Source organism: Rhipicephalus microplus, chromosome 4, assembly GCF_043290135.1.
Source record: "Rhipicephalus microplus isolate Deutch F79 chromosome 4, USDA_Rmic, whole genome shotgun sequence".
NCBI lineage: Eukaryota > Metazoa > Arthropoda > Arachnida > Ixodida > Ixodidae > Rhipicephalus > Rhipicephalus microplus.
Window position 1 is genome coordinate 106,002,204 of NC_134703.1, and position 20,624 is coordinate 106,022,827.

A 20,624-nucleotide genomic window follows, 5' to 3' on the forward strand; every position below is an offset into this window, starting at 1 on the left:
CTTCTAGCAGTTTCAACAACAGCATAAGTGATGTGCGGTGCACATAAGTGATGTGCATAAGTGAATTGCTGACACATTGTTTTAGCTCTCTGCTGAGCGAAGAAGCTTAGGCAGAGGGCATAAGTGATATTTGCAGCATACTAATTACCCTATTGACAATATTCTTTAACAATTGGAGTTATCAGTAGTTAGAAGTGTGGTAGCATATTATAACATGTTTACATGTCCTGTTTATTTCTCAATTGTAATACGAACTACATCATGCATGGCATTGATTTTGCCATTGTGCTTATCAATGTGCTGTGTAAATGTCTGTTCGGACATCTTAATACGCATTAGTGTTATCTTCCCGTGGTTGTTGTGCTTTGCCTTCCGTTTGACCATCAAAATGTAGGTACAGGCTGCATTATGGACCATTGCTCTCGCCTTACCATTTTGTTTTCTATAACGTACATACGCTTTTGTCTCACTAATGACTGTTTCTGTTTAGTTATAGGCTCCGGTGGCTCTTCTCAATTGGGAGGAATTTCTATGCATACTTCTGCTGTCAAATTTGCATTGGTTCCACATTATGTTGAAGCCGGTGCATTTGACGAATGATGTATGATGTGCGATGCCACTCCTTCAGTATCTTGCGACAAGTTGGATAGGCATTTCTTTGTTGTGTGGACATTGTGGCCTCGTGTGGCGTCTTGGTTGGTATGGCGCTTGCTGTACAATAAGTATAAAGAGCGTTATTGGACTACCAGGTAATATACGGTACATGTAAAGTACTTGTAAAGCTTGGTTAGGCTAGTACGTGTAGATTACTTCCTGAAACTATATGTACAATCAGCTGCAAATGTGACATGGAAGTTAAGGCACCTGGTATTGGCTTTTTGAGAATTTGGGTCCTCGCTAATGTCTGTGGTCGAGATTCCTCTGCACTACTGTTCGTGTGTTGATACGGGGCAGTCTCCCACCCTCATGGCAACAGCATTTATTTGCCTTGTAAAAATTTCAATAATTTAATGTTGCACAGTTTTGTTGCACAGTCTGTAAAATTCAATAATTCAATGTTGCACAGTTTTGTTCAAAATATTCTATGAAGACTGCACTGTGCTCAAGTTGCTGTAGAGCATGTTTCAGTTAAGTTGAGCGCGTTCTGTTAAGTTGGTGGCTGACATTCCAGTTATAGGATTTTTGACTGACCTTTACTTTTTACGTTTTAATGCTATCAACGGTACACACAAATGTATGACAATATTCTTGCACGCCTGCTTATTTTATTAATTATTGCACTCATTGTTATCTGTATGTCAATCGAAACCATAGAACTCTAATGTACACATTTCATTCTGTTTTTTGCCTGCAAATTTGGCGTGTATCATTCACATTGGTCTCAAGGTGCTTTGGTCTGCAGCCTTCACATTGGTGTCTAGGTGCTTTGGTTTGCAGCCTTCACAATTGAAGGTCTTAGACCGTGCCTGGAAGTAAAGCCTTAGGGCCGACACGTCGCAGCAATGTGTACCCGGCCAAGCTGGTAGAGGCAGTACTGCGTCTACCAGAACACAAGGATACTTCTGCACTTTGAAGCCTTCTGCCGTTATTCTGGATTTCAGTAAATGTATTGATAGATGTAATCTCGCAATCTGCCTTGATTTGGTATTTACCTGTGGTGTCCGTGCTGTAGCTTACTCTAAAGCTGTGCTTTGCGTTTAAATCCCATAACCGATTTCTTCATTGTCGCAACCGGAATGTGGCCATGTCAAACAAATAGCTTTGCGATTAGCTTCGCTACAATAAAATCGGCACCTGTTTGCTTTACTGTTATTGATTGGTGTGGTACAACTGGACTTGGTAAAATCATGATTGGGTATTCCTAATTATATGTGCAGTAGTGTGCAAAAAAAGTGCATTTTATCATTTGTGTAAAGAAGGAAGTAAATTTCTTACCGCAGCCCATGCAGTGTGCCACTGAAGAGGCATTTCAACACCACACTCATGGTGTCGAAGCTTGGTGCATTCGGTCAGGCATACAATGCATACATACAAGCGTATTGCACTAGAGACGCAGTGATTATCACTTAGCGTAGTTCCTGCTGTGCAGAGGTACCACAATCTTCATCAAAAACTGCAAGGCGCACTGCAATTCGAATGCTAAAATTAGCGCCCCAGGCAGTGCAGTAGTACTTTACATTTAAGGTTCTTTACAACGACGTGGCGCTAGACTGAAGCTACAGCTAAACATGCTGCTTTAACTTCAGGTTGTACTGCCCAAAACCATGAGATGATTTTTAAGTCACACCATAGTTGGAGAGGCTGTATTAATTTTTGGGGTCCTTTAAGTGCACCTAAATCTAAGTACACGAATGTTGCTGCATTTTGCCATCATAGAAACATGGCCACTATGGCAGGCAGTCGAACCTGTAACCTCGGGCTTAGTAGTGAAGCAACGCAGCCTGCTAGGCTACCAGAGTGGAAGCCCTAACCTTCAGCAGCATGAATCGCATGGTCGCATGAATGTCTTCACACGGCCATGCTTGTTCATCTCTTAATTATATAGCATTAATGCCAGGTAGTCTGATATAGGCTCTTAGAAAAACAATCTGTGTGAGCATGTTTTGTTCAGGGAATTGTTGCTTTTGATTTAGTTATGGTTTCAGTAATGCTGCATTTGAAAAATGGGCAGGACCAAGTTCATTTGAGACCATGCCGCCATTGTGTAAATTTTTTAATATGAAATGAAAGCAACAGTTTTGTCTTGTTTCGGGGCATAATAACCGCATGTAGTGCTCCTCATTGTGCTTCCAGATGGGCATCAACATTTGCATACCACTTGCCCAAACATTCACATTCACAAGAAATGTCTCAATGTGTGGTCTTCATTTCATCACACATTACTTACACTTGTATGCAATAACAGTATATTCTAAATAAAAGTGGCTCTGGTAAAAACTGTTTGTTGTGCATATCAGCCGGCCTTTATTGTTGTTGTAGGCCAGTTCCGAGAAAAAGAAAATAAAATGTCACCACTATTCATTGACGCTTTGTTGGCATGTGCACATCACTTGCAAACTTCGGGCAGTTTACGAACACAGATGACATTTTAAACTTACCTGTATGATGCAGTTTTCCATTCTGTTGTGAAAAATGCGATTCTTATGATTTTTAGTAATTATTAACTATGAATTTTGCATTGCAGTGCATACCCAGCTGACACATATTCTGGCCTAAGTCGCCAGGTACAAATCCTGTAGTACTTGTTTACGATGCCGTAAACACTGCTATAGTGTTGAAAAGACATTTGGCGAGCCAAAAAATAGTACCCAAGAAAATTTCAGGGTAGAAGTCTCGTTGAGGTTTTTTGCCAACCTGCCGCGACACGATAGATTTTGACAGCACTGTTTCATAGTAATTGATTCTTTATTAGTAAAAATGAATTGCATTGTGTTACAAGAAAATTTTGGCCCGCTGACGTGGCATGTTTCAGGAAATTTCACTGAGTAAATGTGGCCAAGATTAAAATAAAAGGCTAAATTATATGACGTCATATGTAAATTCAAGTGCCAGGGATATGCGGCGAAATTCAAAATCGAAACATTGGCTGTCATCTGCAGTTCTAATAATTAACTTGTGGCAAAAACAGCACTGTGAGTTCTTAGAAATTCGTTTTTTAATCGACTTACTGTTCTTACTTTGCTCCTTCAAAAAAAAAAAAAAAGAGATGGTAACCCATCGACTTTATTGCAGACTTGTCTCGCCTACGCAGGGCACGTGGAATGCTCACTTTCATACAAGCCTAAGTGGTATTATAGAAGCGCTTGGAATGATGAAAGACTCTAGGCTGTGACCCATACGTTTGCTTGCTCATGCTTTGTGCAGGACTTGGTAGGTCCTCCACTTGGTCACAGTGATCAATGTGAACTTGTGTCAGTAGAGCTCTACAAGTTAAAAGAGCACTGACACAAAATTGGGATGGCAAGTTAATGAGCGAGGTAGATTTATTTAGAGACATGCACAACATCTACGAAATATCAAGGGCGAATATAGCCTAGAACATATTTAAAATCAATCTTAAAGTGCATGCCGCTCCACTGAGCGAGATGCGGAGGCCCTCGCATTGCCGGCATCAACGCAATGAAAGTGTAAACAAACATGCGTCGGGAGTTCGTGATGGCTGATTGCTTGGCACGCGCTTTGCGCTAGCGCTACCAGATATTTCTTCCTCGGTGCCTGTGGCTTTGCGCATGCTGGCTGTCAGTGAGGCGCTCGCACATGCTGCCACAATGGACTTTTGTGTGGTTGCGTCGATAGCTGTGTTCACCTCCCTGCTGAAACTGCTCCCGCCAAACTCGGTGCTTTTTGAAAATGAAACTGCAGCCGGGTGCTCTAAAAACGTCTCTAAAATAATAATAGTTGCACACTCATGCGAACGAGGTTTCCTGCCGTGATAAGTGGGTCATAAGCTACTTATTGCAACAAAAGAAACAACGTGCAACATTTTTGTGCCAGTGAACCTATAAACATGGGCAAATTCAACTACGCATGTTAGCAACAACACAGTTCAGCTTCTGATGTTGTAACCTCATCTTAAAAGCATGCCCAAGATGTTGGTTGCCAATGTTATGTAATGAAAATATGGTTGCAGCAAGTAGTCGAACACAATAAAGGCTTCTTTGTGTTGTGTGCAACTGTGATTCGAGGTTCAACTGGTATTCAATAGCATGTGATCTAAAGTGCTGAACTTTTGTTTACGACTCATTCTCCTACATGTCGCCTTTAATACACTTGTTTTTGACAATTTCAAACCCTGATTTAAGCATGAAAACTCATTGCAAAATTCATCATTATTCTCAGCCGGTTATAGACCACTGCAGGACAATGGCATTTCCCTGTGATCTCCAGTTTACACTATCCTGTGAGCAGATTTCATTTTATCCTTGCGAGCTTAATTTGTCGCTTAATCTAATGGAAGAGTTCATTGCAGGAATGCTTCACGTCTAAGCAAGCTTGCAATTGCCAGTAGTTCAGAAAACTCAGTACAAAATTTGCACAATGCTCACTAATTACATTTTTGTAGGTATGTACTACCCTCTGTGGCCATATAAGAGTAAATTGATTTTAATTTTTTTTTACGTTGATATTGCTTTCTCGGGTCATGCTGAGCAGAACTTCGGTCGGGGCAGGTTGGTGCAAGATGCAATGGCCACAAAATACAAATGTTTTCATACTGCTCTTCTAAACACTGCCAATGTTTCTTAGGGCCAATTGCATGGACTTATAGTAGCAATACGTTTTGAAAACTGACTCTTCGATATATATCCGACAGTGCATCAGCGGAAATGACACATCCTTTTTTTTCCCAAGAAAATTTATTATACATGTTGCTTCTGTTTGTAAATGTACAATGTGAACAGAAAAAAAAACGAAAAAATTCTACTTCAGTAGCGACCACTTCAGCTGTTCCTTGGCTGACTGAAAGACCTGAAAGCAAGAAGTATCCGATTCAATACACACGGCACCACTGTGCAGTTGACAGTCACAAATTCTAGCCTATCAGTCTTGCCACCAAAGGAGTAGCAGTATTAAATAATGCAAGTCTTAGGTTTCCTAGTGTAAGAATGATTCAACATTTAAAAAATGCAATGATCCACCATTTGGTATTGTAGAAACTAGATCAAAGCACCCAGACGAATACTGATTGTATAAATATGTCTTCCCCAAACCATGCAGTCCATTTATTTCTAGTAAGGGCAAAGTTGTCCAGTTGAATCCACTTTATGGTTATGTGTTTGTGCGTATCTTTTTTTAATGAAGTACACAGAACAGTTCATTTACACATTTTTTGGGGTATAGCTTATGCTTGGTGTGAACTCGAAGTTTCAGTGGTAGCTGCGCAGAGCACTTTTTTTTTTTTCACCAGGCGGGAAACAAACACAACACTGTGCCAAAAGTGAAAGGTTCACAAACAGCCAACAGGGCTACTTTTTTCCTTCTATAGCACTTTTGTGAATACATATTCATTATTAACATTTATGAAAACTGCCACACTTTCATAGAAGCTGAGTCAAGCTAGGAAAAAAGCCATAAAATTTGTCATTTATACATATTAAGTGGTTTATAAAACTGCAATAAGCACGGCAGCTCAAGCCAACTTGTTTCGAATTTGTCAAACGTTACAAGGGATTAAACTCTTGAATTATTGCCAGCTCTCCTGGCATTGATACCTTTCATGCTTGCATTAACTTGTCATAGCAATCGGTAACTACTAACCTGTGCAACAGTTTGTTCCCCAAGCGGAATGTCGTCTGTTCTCAATGCAACCTTCTGAAGAATGGAGGTGGGATCTGCTTCCAGAATGATGCTAAAAGAAAGTACAGGCAATATTTCACTCTTAGCATATGCAGCTAACAAAACCGTTTGGCACACATAGATTTCACAGAGCACTGTTAAATTAGCAGAAGCAAATATCCTCGAAATGTAGTTGAACTCTTGTAGCTCAGGCGTAAAACTTGTCGAATCACGGGCATGCACATTTGAGGAAAAAAAATGGTAGCATTACTTGGGCGACTATTCTTTAACAGAGCATATGAATGCCATAATTATGCCACAGGAGACACTAATTAGTCTAAATTCAAGGCAGTAGTATTTTATTCTGCATCAGACAAGCAATCACTAATGAAATTTGAGAAGATGCAGCGCTGTTGCTTCTAAGCACTCCAACAGCGAGAATGTCAAGCGCGTTCTATTTTCCAAAGCAGGGCTGGCAGCAAGTACTATTGTTAACAAACAGCTTCCATTTGAAATGATGGCTTGCTTGCTGCTTATTGGTTAAACTATGCGCCAACGTTGCTGCCGACGAGAGTTCATTTCTTGCTTTTTTTTTTTCATCACTGAGGTAACAAGATACCCGCAACCCCTCAAAATGGAATGTGCTTGATGCTCTCACTAGTATACTCGCTAACAGCAGCAAACACATGTCACAATTTTTCCGCTCCCGCGACAAGTCACTTGTGCTAGTCTTTTTTTGTTGCAACTGTACACTGTTGGGCAAGTACTAACCGAAAACATAACTCGAAGGCACATTCCCAGTACCAATGTGAGCCTTATAGTGCGGCGAAGGTTAAGTGGCAAAAATATTGCCAGAAACTGAACCACAAATGTCAGTGAATGGGGTAAACTGGGTACAGTTCGTCTGTTTTGGTTTGACCTCCGTGATTTGTGCCAATCTAGATGTACCGCAACATGTTTGCTGCTTACCCGCCATCGCAGATTTCGTCAACTGCGAGCATGATGATGTCGAGGTTGTCCAGAAGAACTTTCTTCTCCACGTTTTTTCTTAATATCTGGTTGATGGAGTCGTACAAGCAGTTCAACGCACTGCACAGGATCAGCTGTTGGATGGGAAAGACAAACTCGACTATTGTTAAGCCCTCAAAAACTACCTAGCTACATCCAGAGTTGTTTGTTGAGGCAAAGTTGAATCGAAAGCGAAGCATCAAAAGCGGGTCCCAGCAACGCGAAACTTGCCTCGTTCTCGTGACTGCTGCCCATCACGTAGAAAAAGAGGTCTACGTTACTCCGGTACACGCACGTCAGCCCATCCAGCATTATGATTTCGGCTGAAACAAAGAACACAGATAAAGAGCTTTTTTTTTTTTTTGCCTGAGGAAAAAAGAATAAGGAGTCAAACAAACTACCCAGTTTATCGTCTTACCGTTTGCTCGATGCGTCTTGTTGAAGAGATTCTTCTCAAATGCCTTTTGCTCTTTGGCTGACGGGAAAGTATTGTCATAGTACTGAAACAGGGCGCACAAGCACGAAATTTGTGTCTAAACTGATGACGCTTTTTCTAAAAACAGTTCTAAAAACACTCGGCACAACACAAGCACGTCACGCCAGGTGAACCCCCCTTACCTTGGCCAATATTCTGTTCCCATCATTGTCAAGGATGGCGATTGCTTTCACCGTGTACAGCGTGGGTTCCTGGAAAGTGGAATAACATACTGTAGCACGAATAGACAGGTAAGAAAACGCGAAACATGATTTTCCCGGCCACGCATCCGAATACCGGCAGTGACAGCGACACAAGATTTCGCCTCGCGCAGGCCAAAAAAATCTAGCGATTGCGGTCGAGTTCGTTTAAAAAGGTAGCGTGAATTTTGCTTTTAAAAGAAAAACGATCCCACAATGTGCTTCACACGCTGGAAGTCAGATTTACTTTAGGAATCCAAACTGATTTACCAGTAACATGGACTCCATCTTGAATGACGTGTAGCAAATCTGTCTTGCCTTGACGTGGCTGAATAAACTGTGTACGAGCCAACTAGAGGAAAAAAAAAACTTGACCAAAGTATGTCACTAAACAAACTCTACTCATATAATTATATGTTTATTTTTCAATTAAAACTTATTTTTGTAAGGTGATGGACTGCTGTTGCAGTGTGACGTTATGTTCTTGTTTTTCGCAGCCGAATAAGTCTGCTTTATGGTACCTACGGCTTCCTCTACAAACGCACGAGCCGCCGCTGAAGTACGACCGTAGGGACTGAAGCCAGAAACAGAATCGAGTATTGTTGTAAAATATGGCGGTCGTTCAAAGAAAAAGGGACGGTGGGCCAAACTTGAAATTTTACGAATCCTCGGAAACTATCGCTCAGTTTGACGCCGTCAGAGTATGGCTCCACAAGAACTGCAAAAAGGTACGATGTAATTTATTTTCCGAGACCGGCATATCGTCGGAGAGAGTTTAATTAAGCGGAGCAGGGGGTACCGGTGTTTGAATCGCGATTCACTATCGCGTCCTCCGCGTTCTGTCAAGTGCGACAGCGTGCGCACTGCGCGCGCCGGCTCGGAAGTGATCCTTAAAGTGTAATCCACGCTTGTATACAAAGAGGGGCATGGAAGTCAATGTATTTAAAGCATACAGCTATTTCGAGTTTGTTGTCTTATTAGGCCTAAGCTCCTCTGCGAACTACAAACATAAGTGCAGCTGCTCGGAAGGCTGCTCCCCGGTGACTTTATTACTTGAGATGCGGCTTGTGTAAGGTGCGGTAATGTTTCTGTGCATATGTGGCTTACTATAGAAATTTTTTATTTGCTTGAATGCTTTCGGCGTCGTAGGAGCAGGGGCGATTGAGAGCTGTTCAACAAAGTAACAGTGTTTGCTGCTTCAGTGGAACATTAGGAAGCTCACTTCTTCGCTTACTCTATAATATTTGAGATGCAACTTGTGTTGTGCGTGCTATTGTTTCTAAGCATATTCGGCTTCGATAAGAAATGTTTGGGTTGAACTTGAATGCTTTGAGCGTCGTAGAGCCTACAGGGGTCGAGTAAACGGCGACCACTACGCGTGGTAACTACACCATCATCACAGTCGACATTGTAATGAGTTCGCTGCAGTGTCCGGTATGTCCGCCGTCGAATTTGCCGGGAAAGCATGCTCACAAGTGTGGTCGCATCTCTTGCGTCTGGCTCCAACGCGTCTAGCGTGTCAGCCAACCTCCAAAAACAACATGGTGTCAGAAGTGGCCAAGCAGACGCTTTCACTAATCCTGACCGAGCAAGCGGGAGAAGCCATGGCTCACGAGCAACAGAATCTCGAAAGCAAGTGGCTTGGAATTTTTCTTCGGCAACCAGACGCGTTCAACTTCACCAATGCTCCATCCTGGCCAACGTGGAAAACGCATTACGAGGACTACGCGGCGGTCTCGGGGTCTGGCACGCATCTCTCGAGGTCCAGGTTAAAAAAAAAGTAGGTGTAGCTAGGTGTCTCGGCCCCCATTTCGGGGTTCAAATGCAACGCATCAGCAGCGCCACCGCTTTGTGTCAATCGAATGTTGAGATGCAAGCAGAGAACACCTGTCGTCTGCTGTTTGGCTACGTCAGTCGTCGTGTGTACTGTGCGCCCACGGATTTGCAGCTCCTGATTTGTCAGCATGGAGGAATTGCCATTGCCATGGAAGTAGCTGAATCCAACAACGAAGACGTGGAACTGGATGCAGTGTTGTGTCAAATCGGTGCTCAACTGGTCTGCAGCGATCGTAACCGCACACATAGGTACTACGAGGAAGTGGTCTGTTATTTGGACTACGTGTTCAAGCACCTTTTTGCCGATGTTGCCGAAATTCTCTTTATATTTATCAATAAAAACCTCGCCTATCTTTCACTCCACAGCACTTCGTCAGAGTCATCGCGACGTGCAGGACTTTGATCAGCGCTTCTGACGAAGCACGGCAGCTGCTGCAATGACCGCTTGCATGTCCTTGCAGTGTTGTAGGGGTAGCACGCCCGTTTGTTGAGTCAGTGGTGGCAAGTTAGCCCGACGTGCATACAACCCGCAACGTTCTGCCATCTGAAAAAAACAAACAAAACAATGGATAACAAAAGAAATGTCGCCGTTGTGCATCTGAGCAAACTTCTCATGAATGCTATCACTTCTGCACAATTACCTGCTGTAGCGTAGAGTTCAGCGTCGCCGTCTAGGAGTATCACGCCAAGATCGTACACAATCGAAAATATTTCTGCCAGTACACCGTTGATGTCTACGACGTTCCACAGGCATGTCTCAAGGTGTTGTCTGCTGGCGCGCGACAGGAATGTGCGAGGCTGCACCTAAATGCTGCTGTCACACTAGAAGGTGCAAGGGTTCTTGGCATCATGGCGACACCTAACCAACACCTTGTACAATCGAGGACGCAGGTGCAGAGGGCGACGTTTTAATTTTGAGAATTGAGCAGCGAAGTGCAGCGTACCGTAAAAAGGTGCAGAGAACCTAGGGTGAATCAAATAGACCTATTATTCCGTGTATGGGCCCAAAAAGTCGTCCTCTGCTCGACACTTCCTCGCTTTCTGCGGGCGGGCTGCTTTGTTGTGAGACCATCGGGAAGTGTTTTACCTAGCACTTCGTGCATCCGGCCAACAAGCTCTATGAGTCTTTCATAAACGCACTCAGTGTCCAGACGAAAGTGTTGATGCTTACTATGCAGAATTATGCTGACTTCTGAAGCGTTGCAACTACCTGTCTGCTCAAGTTGAAGAGCGTCTCGTGCGTGACCGGTTCGTGGTAGGCCTCAAAGATTCTCGCCTCTCTCTCAGTGCAGTTAGGACGTAATTCCAAGTTGTCACGAAAGGAAGCTTGGACTCGGGCCCGCCAGTGGGAAAATGACGAGAAAGAAAAAGCTGCGAAAGGAACTGCTGAAAGAATTGTGCCAGTCGAACTGAACGCAATCAAAGGTGACAGTGCCGCGGCGTCCTGATGCCAAACAGCATAATGCGCCACTCAAGACAGAACGCTCCAGCAACGCTACTTGTTTTTCTGCGGATGTTGATAGCATCCTCGCTCAGAATGCCCAGCACGTGCATTCCTCTGCAATAATTGCCGAAAGAAAGGACATTTTGCTGAGGTCTGTCATTTCCGTAAAGCAAAGATGACCAAGCTTGCGGGTATCCACTTGGATACTGTTAACGCACCCTAGCACGCGAAGTACATGGACTCGCGGGGGACAATGATACTTCCTTTTTCAAGGTGGACTCCAACGGTGGACAATTATACTGCCTCTTTCAAGGTGGACATTGTTGCAGAAGTCTCAGCAGTGCCAGCTGATTTCCCTGCAGTTTCCTTTATCTCTACAAAGTGGACAATTTGTTGACTGGTCCAGGAGGGCAACCACTTCATGTGCTGGTATCATATGTCCCTCAGCTCTTGTGGCAAGGGAAAGGAAGTGCACAGCGACTATGTAGTGCAGTCACTCACTACTCCGCTACTGGGTTACCCCGCGCTGCAGCTCTTTGAAGTCATCAGATTCCTAGGAGGTATAGCGACTCCTCAACCGAAGAATCAGAATCTCAAGAGTTGACAAATTTCGTAACGCCTATTGGTCGATACTGTTTTTGTTGCCTGCCATTTGGTAGCACGTTGGCCCCGGAATATTTTCAAAAACAGATGGCAAGAATCCTCGAGGTTTAAGAAGGTGTGGCAAATATGATAGACAACATCCTTGTCTTCGGTCGCGACAAGAGCACGACACCCGCTTGGAGCAAGTCCTCTTGCGTCTCTCCAAAGCCGGAATTGCTTTAAACAAACAAAAGGGCTGCTTTGGTGTGCCTGAAGTGTCTTTCCTTTCCCAGGTGGTGTCGTCTCAGCCGATGGCATCAGACCCGATCCAGACAAACTAGAGGCTATCAAGACTCTTGAAGCGCCCAAGGACATCACCGAACTTCGCCGACTTCTCGGAATGGTGAACCATCTCGCTAGGTTCCTTCCCAACATCTCCGAGATAACAGCTTTTCTGCGTGCTCTTCTGAGCAAGAAAAGGCGTGGGCATGGCACCGTGAACAAGAGTCGGCCTTCAGCAAGATCAGACTGCTGGTATCACATAGATGCATGGCTAAATATCGCCCATCCTACGCAACCACGATTTCAGTGGATGCCAGTTCTTTTGGAACAGGAGTAGTCTTACTACAAACGCAACCGTCTGGAGAACGCTGACCAGTAGCATTGGCTTCTCGCTCCATGACGGCCACGGAAAAGAGGTACAGTCGGACAGGGAAGAACGCTCTGGCGGCTACATGGGCAATGCGCAGGTTCGATGAGTTCGTGCGTGGAATTCACTTTACCATGAAAACGGATCATCAACCACTAGTCGCTCTGTTTAGCAAAATTGTACTGGATATGCTCCCCTCTCGCGTACAAAGACTGCACCTCAAGCTGATGAACTACCCCTTCACCATGCAGTATGTCCCGGGAGATCTACTAGCAACAGCCGATGCTCTCTCGAGGATACCACTGAAGATTTCTTTTCCCCTCGACATGGTGGAATCGTTTGCAACAGAAGTTGTTTGTAACGCATCCTCAACTTTGCCATTGAATCCGAATGACATCAAGCGAGCCCAAAGCACAGATGGTGAGTGCACCTCCCTTATTGATCTATACCAACGAGGTTGGCCTCACAAGAAGCTGCCCCTACATTTGATGCAGTATAGTGCAGTAGCTAACGAGATCACAGTCTGTGACAGTCTTGCTCAAAGGTCCCTGTATTGGGGTTCCTACTTTGAGACCAGCAGTCCTGAATCTGCTGCATGACGGTCATCCTGGTGTAAACCGGTGCTGAACAAAAGCCAGTTATTCGGTGTGATGGCCAGTGATTGCCAAAGACATTGAAAAAATAACTTGCCGTGAGCAGAAATCGAACATCGCAAAGTGTTGTAGCCCAATGTAAGCAGTGTGCACGCACTCGAATCCAGCAGAGCCGCTCATTCCCACAATATTATCGGTTACCCATGGCAAGTTTTAGGTATAGATCTCTTCCACAGCAAAAGAGAAATGTTCCTGCTTGTCATGGATTATTACTCTCGCTTCCCTGAAGTTATTACCCTTCGATCGTCTACAGCTTTTGCAGTCGTCAAGGTGCTCAAGAGTATATTTACTCGACACGGTATCCCAAAAGTTGCGAGATTCGATAACGGGCCACCGTTTTCTTCCCATGAGCTCAAGAGGTTGGGCGATTCCTATGGCTTCACCCTCGTGACCAGCAGGCCTCATTTTTCTCTATCCAACGAACAGGCGCAGACCAATTCTGCAGCTCCTACAGGAGCAATGCATGATGCTTTTCCAGCAAATTCGATGGCGCACATACCGGACACTGCAGCGAACTCAATAACTGATGTCAACAGTGATACTAGTGATGAAGGTGTTGTGAGAACACGTAGCAGCTGCCATGTATTTCCCCCAGTCCATCTTAACTTGTAAGGTTAAACAAGTTCTTGAAGGAAGGAGGTGTTTTGGTGCCACCTGTGTTATTGTCAGCTGTCTGGTGGCACTGCCCGCGTCAGGAACTTGTGCGGACATCTCTAAATGAAGCACTTGGTTTTGTGACGCTGACAAGTGCGGTCGCATCTCTTGTGTTTGGCTCCAATGTCTCTAGCGTCTCAGCCAACCTCCAAAACACAAGGTGCTTGATAAAGCATGAATGGGAAATGTTTATATGTTGCTTTAAAATCAGCACAACGTTTACTAGGTGGACGTAAATTAGGCCGTACATGACTTCCATGTCTTGATTATGATGTTTGCGCTTGGCATTTGTGTTCGTCTATTCGTCACGTATTACAAAATTTGGTGTATGTGAAGCTAGCGAAGCAGCTGCGAGTGCGTTATGAGCGTGGCATGTAGTCATGTTCTTGCATGACACGAATGTCATGATTATAATGTTTGCATCAGTCATTCGTCATTCATTTGTCACGTAATACCTAGTTTGGTATATGTGAAGCTAGCGTAACGACCGCAAACATGCCATAAGCATGGCGTGTAGTCATTACTAATATTACATGCATGCATGTCACAATTTCCCTGTTAGGGTCTGTCATTTACGTTCGCCATGCGGTCATGTCACCCCATACCAGTTCTGCAATATGTCATGTAAATCATGACATACATGTCATGATGTTTATGTTATGCCATATTAATTTTGGTATAGATACCATTATCGAAACAACCAGGAGAGCCAGAAGTCGTAGGCGGCTTTTAGCGGTGAGAGAAAAGAGACGTGAGATTGCGTCGAAGGCGGCTGACGGGGCCGTGCCGATCTCGTCACTTTATTCCACGCCTGAAGCAGAGCCGCGGCGGCTGTCCACGTCCGACATGCCAAATGCACTAGCTTGTTCTAATCCTCGCGCAGCTAGAGCTAGCATCAGCTGCGTGAGAGGCACGGCGCAGTGATCAAGAAATGATGATGGTGATTATGGCACTACAGGGCTCCCCCCCCCCCCAGCGCTTCGCTTTGCGCGATTTGAAGGCATATGAAAAAAGAAAGAGAGCGACAAATGCTATATACATGAACAACAATCCATAAAGTGTTCATTTGGGGAGTCCAGGTTGTCAATGTTGATGGGCCATCGGTAAGCAGCGGGTCTCCGGTGGGCGACTCTGGGAGAAGCGCAAGGGACGAAGAAGGAAGCGCCGGGTCGTTGTGGCCGCAGACAAGCGGGTCCCACGATGACCTGGTCGGACAGACCGAGAGAGGACGGTGTGTTGCGAGGTCATGTTGCTAACGTCGGGAGAGGGTCGGCAGTGCGTGTTTTGACGTTGGGGTCGACGCAACACAGGCCTCAAAGTCGTGCGGCGTCCGATGTGCCGGTATGGATAGACATGTCGACGGATGCGAGAAATTGTCCGAACAACGGCGCCACGTGCACGGTGGTTAGTCGGGTACACTACAAGTGGTGGGACATTGCGTCGGACAGGCCGAGTAGGCGCTTGCACAGTCTTCAGGGCCGTGACTGCAACTTGTGGCTGTGTAGCAGGGTGGCTCAAAAGGTGCCGCAATGTGTGACCCCAAGCACCTTGTCGTTGACGAAGTAGGTTCACGGGTGGTAGACATGTATGAGGTATGGGCGTCGTAGCAGTTGTGACACACGAGCCGGCGTTGTCGACACGCGTCTGGTTGTTGCCGTCCGGCGTCAAAGGCTCTAGGAAATGGTGGTGGTTGAACCCAGTCAGTGTAGGTAGGTTTCACCGTAGCATAGCAGAAGAGCACCGCAGCGTAGAGGTCGTCGAAGGGCTGCGGGCTGGAGGACGACTCGGCGGCTAGATGATGCAGCTCAACCGCGAGGGCGTCCAGCAGGACAGCGTGCATCATCGGCTGTGCCTTGATGCCATTGACCGCGAGAATGGCATCGAGCCGCATAAACCACGCTCGGAGCTAGACCGGGTGAAGTGGCGGAACTGGTGCGCAGAGTTGCGGAAGCATGGCAGTGGGCCGGTGGGCGAAGCGCGTGTTTTCCAGGTCATCACTTTAGCGGCGAGAGACGTGAGACGGCGTTAAAGGCGGCCGACGGGGCCGTGACGATCTCGCCACTTTATTCCACGCCTGAAGCGGAGCTGCGGCGGCTGTCCACGTCCGACACGCCAAGTGCGCTAGCTTGTTCAAATGCTCGCCCAGCTCGAGCTAGCATCAGCTGCGCGAGAGGCGGGGCGCAGTGATAAAAAAATTATGATGGTGATAATGGCACTACAGGCTATATAGTCATAGGCGGCTACCAACCTGGAAAAAAGTCGGAGAATTTGGACCCTTTTGGAAAAGTCAAGGTATTTCTGAAAGACCTTGCCAAGTAATGGAAACTGATGGCAGTCTGTGTGACCATCACAAAAATAAGCATTATCATTGATCAAACCTTAAGAAATCGCACCTTCGGCTGCAACTACAGTGAACAGCTAGAAGAGGCGGGGGAAAAAAAAGGCAGTGCATTACAGTTGCCTCTTAGTGTAAGTGCGAAAGTGTATATCTACCAAAAGAACATGAAGTTACTGACATTTCGGCACCCAATATGGGATGGGAGCCTTGATCATAATAAAAGCCATAGGAAAGGCGCAGCATATTTATTACGCCTAAGTACATGACGTAAACACCGAGAGAACATTGTCGGAAGCATCTGATTACTCCTGTTCAGCGTATGTGCAGTTGTCTTTATGTACAGGGATTTGAGGTGCAGACATGATGCAATCTTTTTTCTGCCAGAACACGCGCGCTTGACCAGTCAATTTGGTAACCAGTAGATTCCACACGTTTAGTTAAGACATTCGAAGCCATGCGTAGTCTCGTGACGTCATATTCGTGTTGTTTGGCTCTTTTCTTGAAATCACCGGTCTCACTGATGTACTGGTTGTTACAGTCGTGGCAGCTTGTGGCATAGAGAAGACCGGGAAAAATTTCACACGGCAAGTTGTCCTTCACGTTGACTTAAGCATTCCTTAGCTTTCATGTTGGTATACACACTATTTTGATGTCTTGTTGCTTCTACATATCACACAGCATATGTGACTTTCGAACTACACCATTAGTCACGTTGGTAGATTTGTCCATGTTTTTGTCTTGGCCATGATTTTGGCTTGACCTGAAAGCCTCCTGGTTAGGCCAGAACTACCATCAGCAAAGGTTTGCCAGCCTATGTCACACCTTTTATTATTAGTAGTGTTATTATTATTATTGGCGATGCAATGGCAAACGTCCTCAGCTGCACACTTATTGCTGGTAGCTTGTGTTTTATAGGTAGCATTGGGTAACTTCAGCTAATTTCTTCATTTCAGTTTCTTGAGATCGTGTTATTAAACCTGTGATTTTTCTTGGTGTCTCGTCCATAGAAGACAACGTAAACTAAGGTAGCATGCTGGCATTCGTGATTCATCCGTGGAACCGAGAAAGCTGTTGCGACCTGAATTATTCCATCTTGCCACCACATATTTTTCAAATGCCAGCTTTTTAAATGCTAGCTCCAGCTTTCATTGCAGGCATCTGTGAATATTGCCTTTTAAGAATCAGAGTTCAGAGAAAAAATAAAACATCAACATGCATTTGCTTGTTAAAAAAAATTGTGGTACGGCTCTGACCTTGCAATATCGTCATTAGTTGTCAGAATACGTGAGTAGTAATTTTTTTGCAGTTATATTTTCATTTATTTATTTAAAAGTACCTTACAAGCCTCTGGAGGTGTTGTGTAAGGGGTAGTAATACAAGAAAAATTTTTAAACGTGTATAGTGTACAAAAAGATCCCAAATATATGAGAACATAAATGTTACTGTGGCACAAGCGGGTGTGGATATTGTGACATGATTGCATTATGTGCTATACAACAAAAGGAGGCAAAGAAAAAAATACTTTTGGAATAAGGACAGCTTATTTACTCAATAAAATTAGGCACATTAGAATATGAACAATGTAATTACACAACGGACGTGAAATAAGGCAGTTAAAAAAAGATGTGTAACGTAAAATTCCACACTAATGACAATACAGGCCATGAAAAAACAAGGAAACGGTTGTGGTATGAAACTATATTTAAAAAAAAAATGTTTTTAGTAGATGCTTAAAGTTTTCTCATTTATTCTCTCGGTTTTTCTCAAAAGTAATGGTGTTAGGAAGGTCGTTCTGAAGGCGAAGGGTTCTGGAAATTCGATATATTTTAGATGGTAAGTGCAGCAATCCAAGCCAGATCAGATCCAACACAATCCAGATCCTAAATAGTGAAATCAGTAAATACAGTAGTCGAGGTCAGTTTGATTCAATCTAATCCACATCTTAAGCAGCCTGGGCATATACTCCAGTTGTGGAACTAGCCAGGCTCCCACGTCCTCCTTTTGCTCGAATGGTGCGAGATGGCTGCACTTCTAAATGGTCTGACCGCATGTGCACGTTGCAGCTTGTCAGTGCTTGGCTTTTTGATGCGGCGCTGCGTCCACTCCCAACGAAGGGAGAGGGGAGAGCAGCTCCGCATAGCCAATGCTCCTCAATGATGCTCTTCGATGTATTGACAACTGGTGTGAAAAATGGGACATGAAAATTAATTTTGATAAAACTGTGTGCATGACAATTTCAAATAAAAAAAACCCCCTTAACTATAAATACACAATAAACAATAGAGAAATTAAGAGTTCTAATGAGCTTAAATACTTAGGTGTTACTATATCCAGCAGTTTAAAGTGGGACAAGCATATTGACAATATTACAGGACTGGCGAAGCGAAAGCTGGGTTTTCTGAGAAGGAAACTCCGTAATGCACCGCCCTCTGTTAAATTGTTGGCGTATAAGACTATTGTTAGACCAACGCTGGAGTACGCAGCTATCATCTGGGATCCGCATACTAAAACTGAAATTAACAAACTTGAACGAGTACAAAGATTGGCCGCGAGGTTTATTTATTCAAATTACATGAGAACACAGTCTGTATCACTTTTGCTTGCTAGGGCTGACCTTCAATCGTTAGCTACACGTAGAAAAATAGCTCGCTTAAAATTTATTTATGACCTGTATCATAAAAACTCCAAGCTGGATCCCAGTGTATACCTGCGCCCCCCAGGACGAGTATCGGCTCGTACCAATCACTCATTTTCTGTCCAAGCTTATGTACCGCGGGTGGATGTATTTAAGTTTTCGTTTCTGGTGCGATCTATTGTTGACTGGAATGCGCTTCCTCCCGAGGTACTTACAGGATGTAGATCCTCACAGGATTTTCAACGACGGCTGGACTTGTTTTTTGCCTAACATTGTTTGTGTATTGTTAACCTGTTCACCTCCCACCCCTGCTACAGCCCGCAAGGGCTAGCAGTATTGTAAATAAATAAATGTGCCCTCTCTCTCTTTATATGGAGGGGGCACCGCATCAAAAAGCCATGCAGCGAAACGCTGCAACGCACGTGTGTGCTCAGACTATAAGCTTCCTAGCAGCTTTGGTTGTGTTATTAGACTATTGCAGGTTCCTTCAAACTTTCAGCTGCGGTTCATTTCAACTCGTGTGTTCGCTTCCTGGTTCTTCCGAACATTAAACAGCCAACTTGCTCACTGCCTGGCTCAGAGGTTTTATTTTGGCCAATAGGCACATTTCTTTTATACTTATCGCACGCGCTGAGAATATTCTGAGCGCATGTAGTAAATATGTTCACTTATATTGGAGCGCTTGATTTTTCTTTTCTTTTTTTCTTCTTTTTCTTTTTTTTTCCACTTGAAAGTTTGTTTCCAGTGGACAAAGTGTTTCAAGCAGACATGATGGTCATGGAATTTGCTTTTAATCATCACGGAAAATTCGGAAAAGTCAAGGAATTTAGAAAAACCAAATTGGTAGACACCCTAAATATGTTCAATGTCGCTGAAGTTTGCTCAGGAATGCTTCACTTTTAAAAATAATTTTTGCTTCTTTGGTAAATTGTTGCACCCGTGTGAAATTGTTGTGCCTTTCTGTTATGGTCGCAGTACACGCAAGCTGAACCACCTACAAACAAGGGGTTGTCAAGCTTGGTGATCCAGCTGATTCAGTTTCAAGAAGATGCATTCGGGAGAAGTGTGAGCAAGCCGCCGCTGACACGGCTCCCGGTGAGTGATTTCACATTCGATGCTTTGTGCGCGTCTAAGTGTGTGTGTGTTTTCGATGAATTCACCGGCAGAATCGAAGTGCTAATACGAAACAAGCACTAGTTTCGAATGCGAAAGTGCACATCAAGATGGCTCAATGGATATAACTGTTGCATACATCATATAGATGGTGTAATTCTTGATGTAGTTTCATTCAAATAGTTTGTTTGTGGTACTTAAAGTTCGTGTAACTAAAGCATAAACCAGGACTGATCTGATAGTGACCGTTGATGTGTAGAGTATACGGGCCACACGTTTTGCCCCAGTGGGCAAAGGGTTGCAGTGATGAGTCTGAGATGTTGCGCGTAGATTTCTGTGGGATCCAATAAGCGTGCAAACTTGGCATATTGCTTGAAACCAGTGGCAGCGTTCATAATTGTTTAGGTTGCCGAGGATGTGTCACCGGCCCCTAGATCAAAGGAAAATGCATGTTGTTTGATAACGGGTCTTATTTATCATGTCAGTAGTGTTAAATAGTGTACCAATTTCGAGCGACTGCCGATAATGTCAGGACTAGGCAGCTACATAATAAATGAAGTGGCAACATAGTGCAGGCAGGGGATAGAAAACTCGTCTAAGTGCCAGACTTCTTTCCTTAATTCCTCGTTTATCCATGCATGTCTGGATGGTATTGGAACATTCAGTAAGTGTGCTCCATTGGGGCAACGGTATCCGCCTATAAGTTGCGGGGGTGGAAGTTCTGCGCCAATTGCACCGCGCTGTGCCATCCTGCTCCGAAACGC

The 20,624-nt window shown here is 44.4% G+C and overlaps 2 protein-coding genes across 5 annotated transcripts in view; one reads left to right on the plus strand and one right to left on the minus strand.

Moving 5' to 3' along the window:
* Window positions 1–5,335: 5,335 nt before the first annotated feature.
* On the minus strand, window positions 5,336–8,357 carry zetaCOP (COPI coat complex subunit zeta). Its single transcript, XM_075893449.1, has 7 exons — window positions 8,227–8,357; window positions 7,900–7,968; window positions 7,700–7,781; window positions 7,513–7,604; window positions 7,243–7,376; window positions 6,256–6,346; window positions 5,336–5,466 (listed from the first exon to the last, which is right to left on the minus strand). The coding sequence occupies exons 1-7, from the start codon at window positions 8,242–8,244 to the stop codon at window positions 5,419–5,421; spliced, it is 534 nt and encodes a 177-aa protein (XP_075749564.1). The 5' UTR covers window positions 8,245–8,357; the 3' UTR covers window positions 5,336–5,418.
* Window positions 8,358–8,503: 146 nt separating this feature from the next.
* Window positions 8,504–20,624, plus strand: part of mor (SWI/SNF- related protein mor) — a 111,394-nt gene continuing 99,273 nt past the window's right edge. For all 4 annotated transcript variants that reach the window (XM_075893438.1, XM_075893442.1, XM_075893439.1 and 1 more), the window contains exons 1-2: window positions 8,504–8,684; window positions 19,723–19,842. In XM_075893438.1, the coding sequence (XP_075749553.1) occupies window positions 8,568–8,684; window positions 19,723–19,842 (237 nt within the window). In that variant the 5' untranslated portion in view covers window positions 8,504–8,567. The remainder of the gene's footprint in view (window positions 8,685–19,722; window positions 19,843–20,624) is intronic.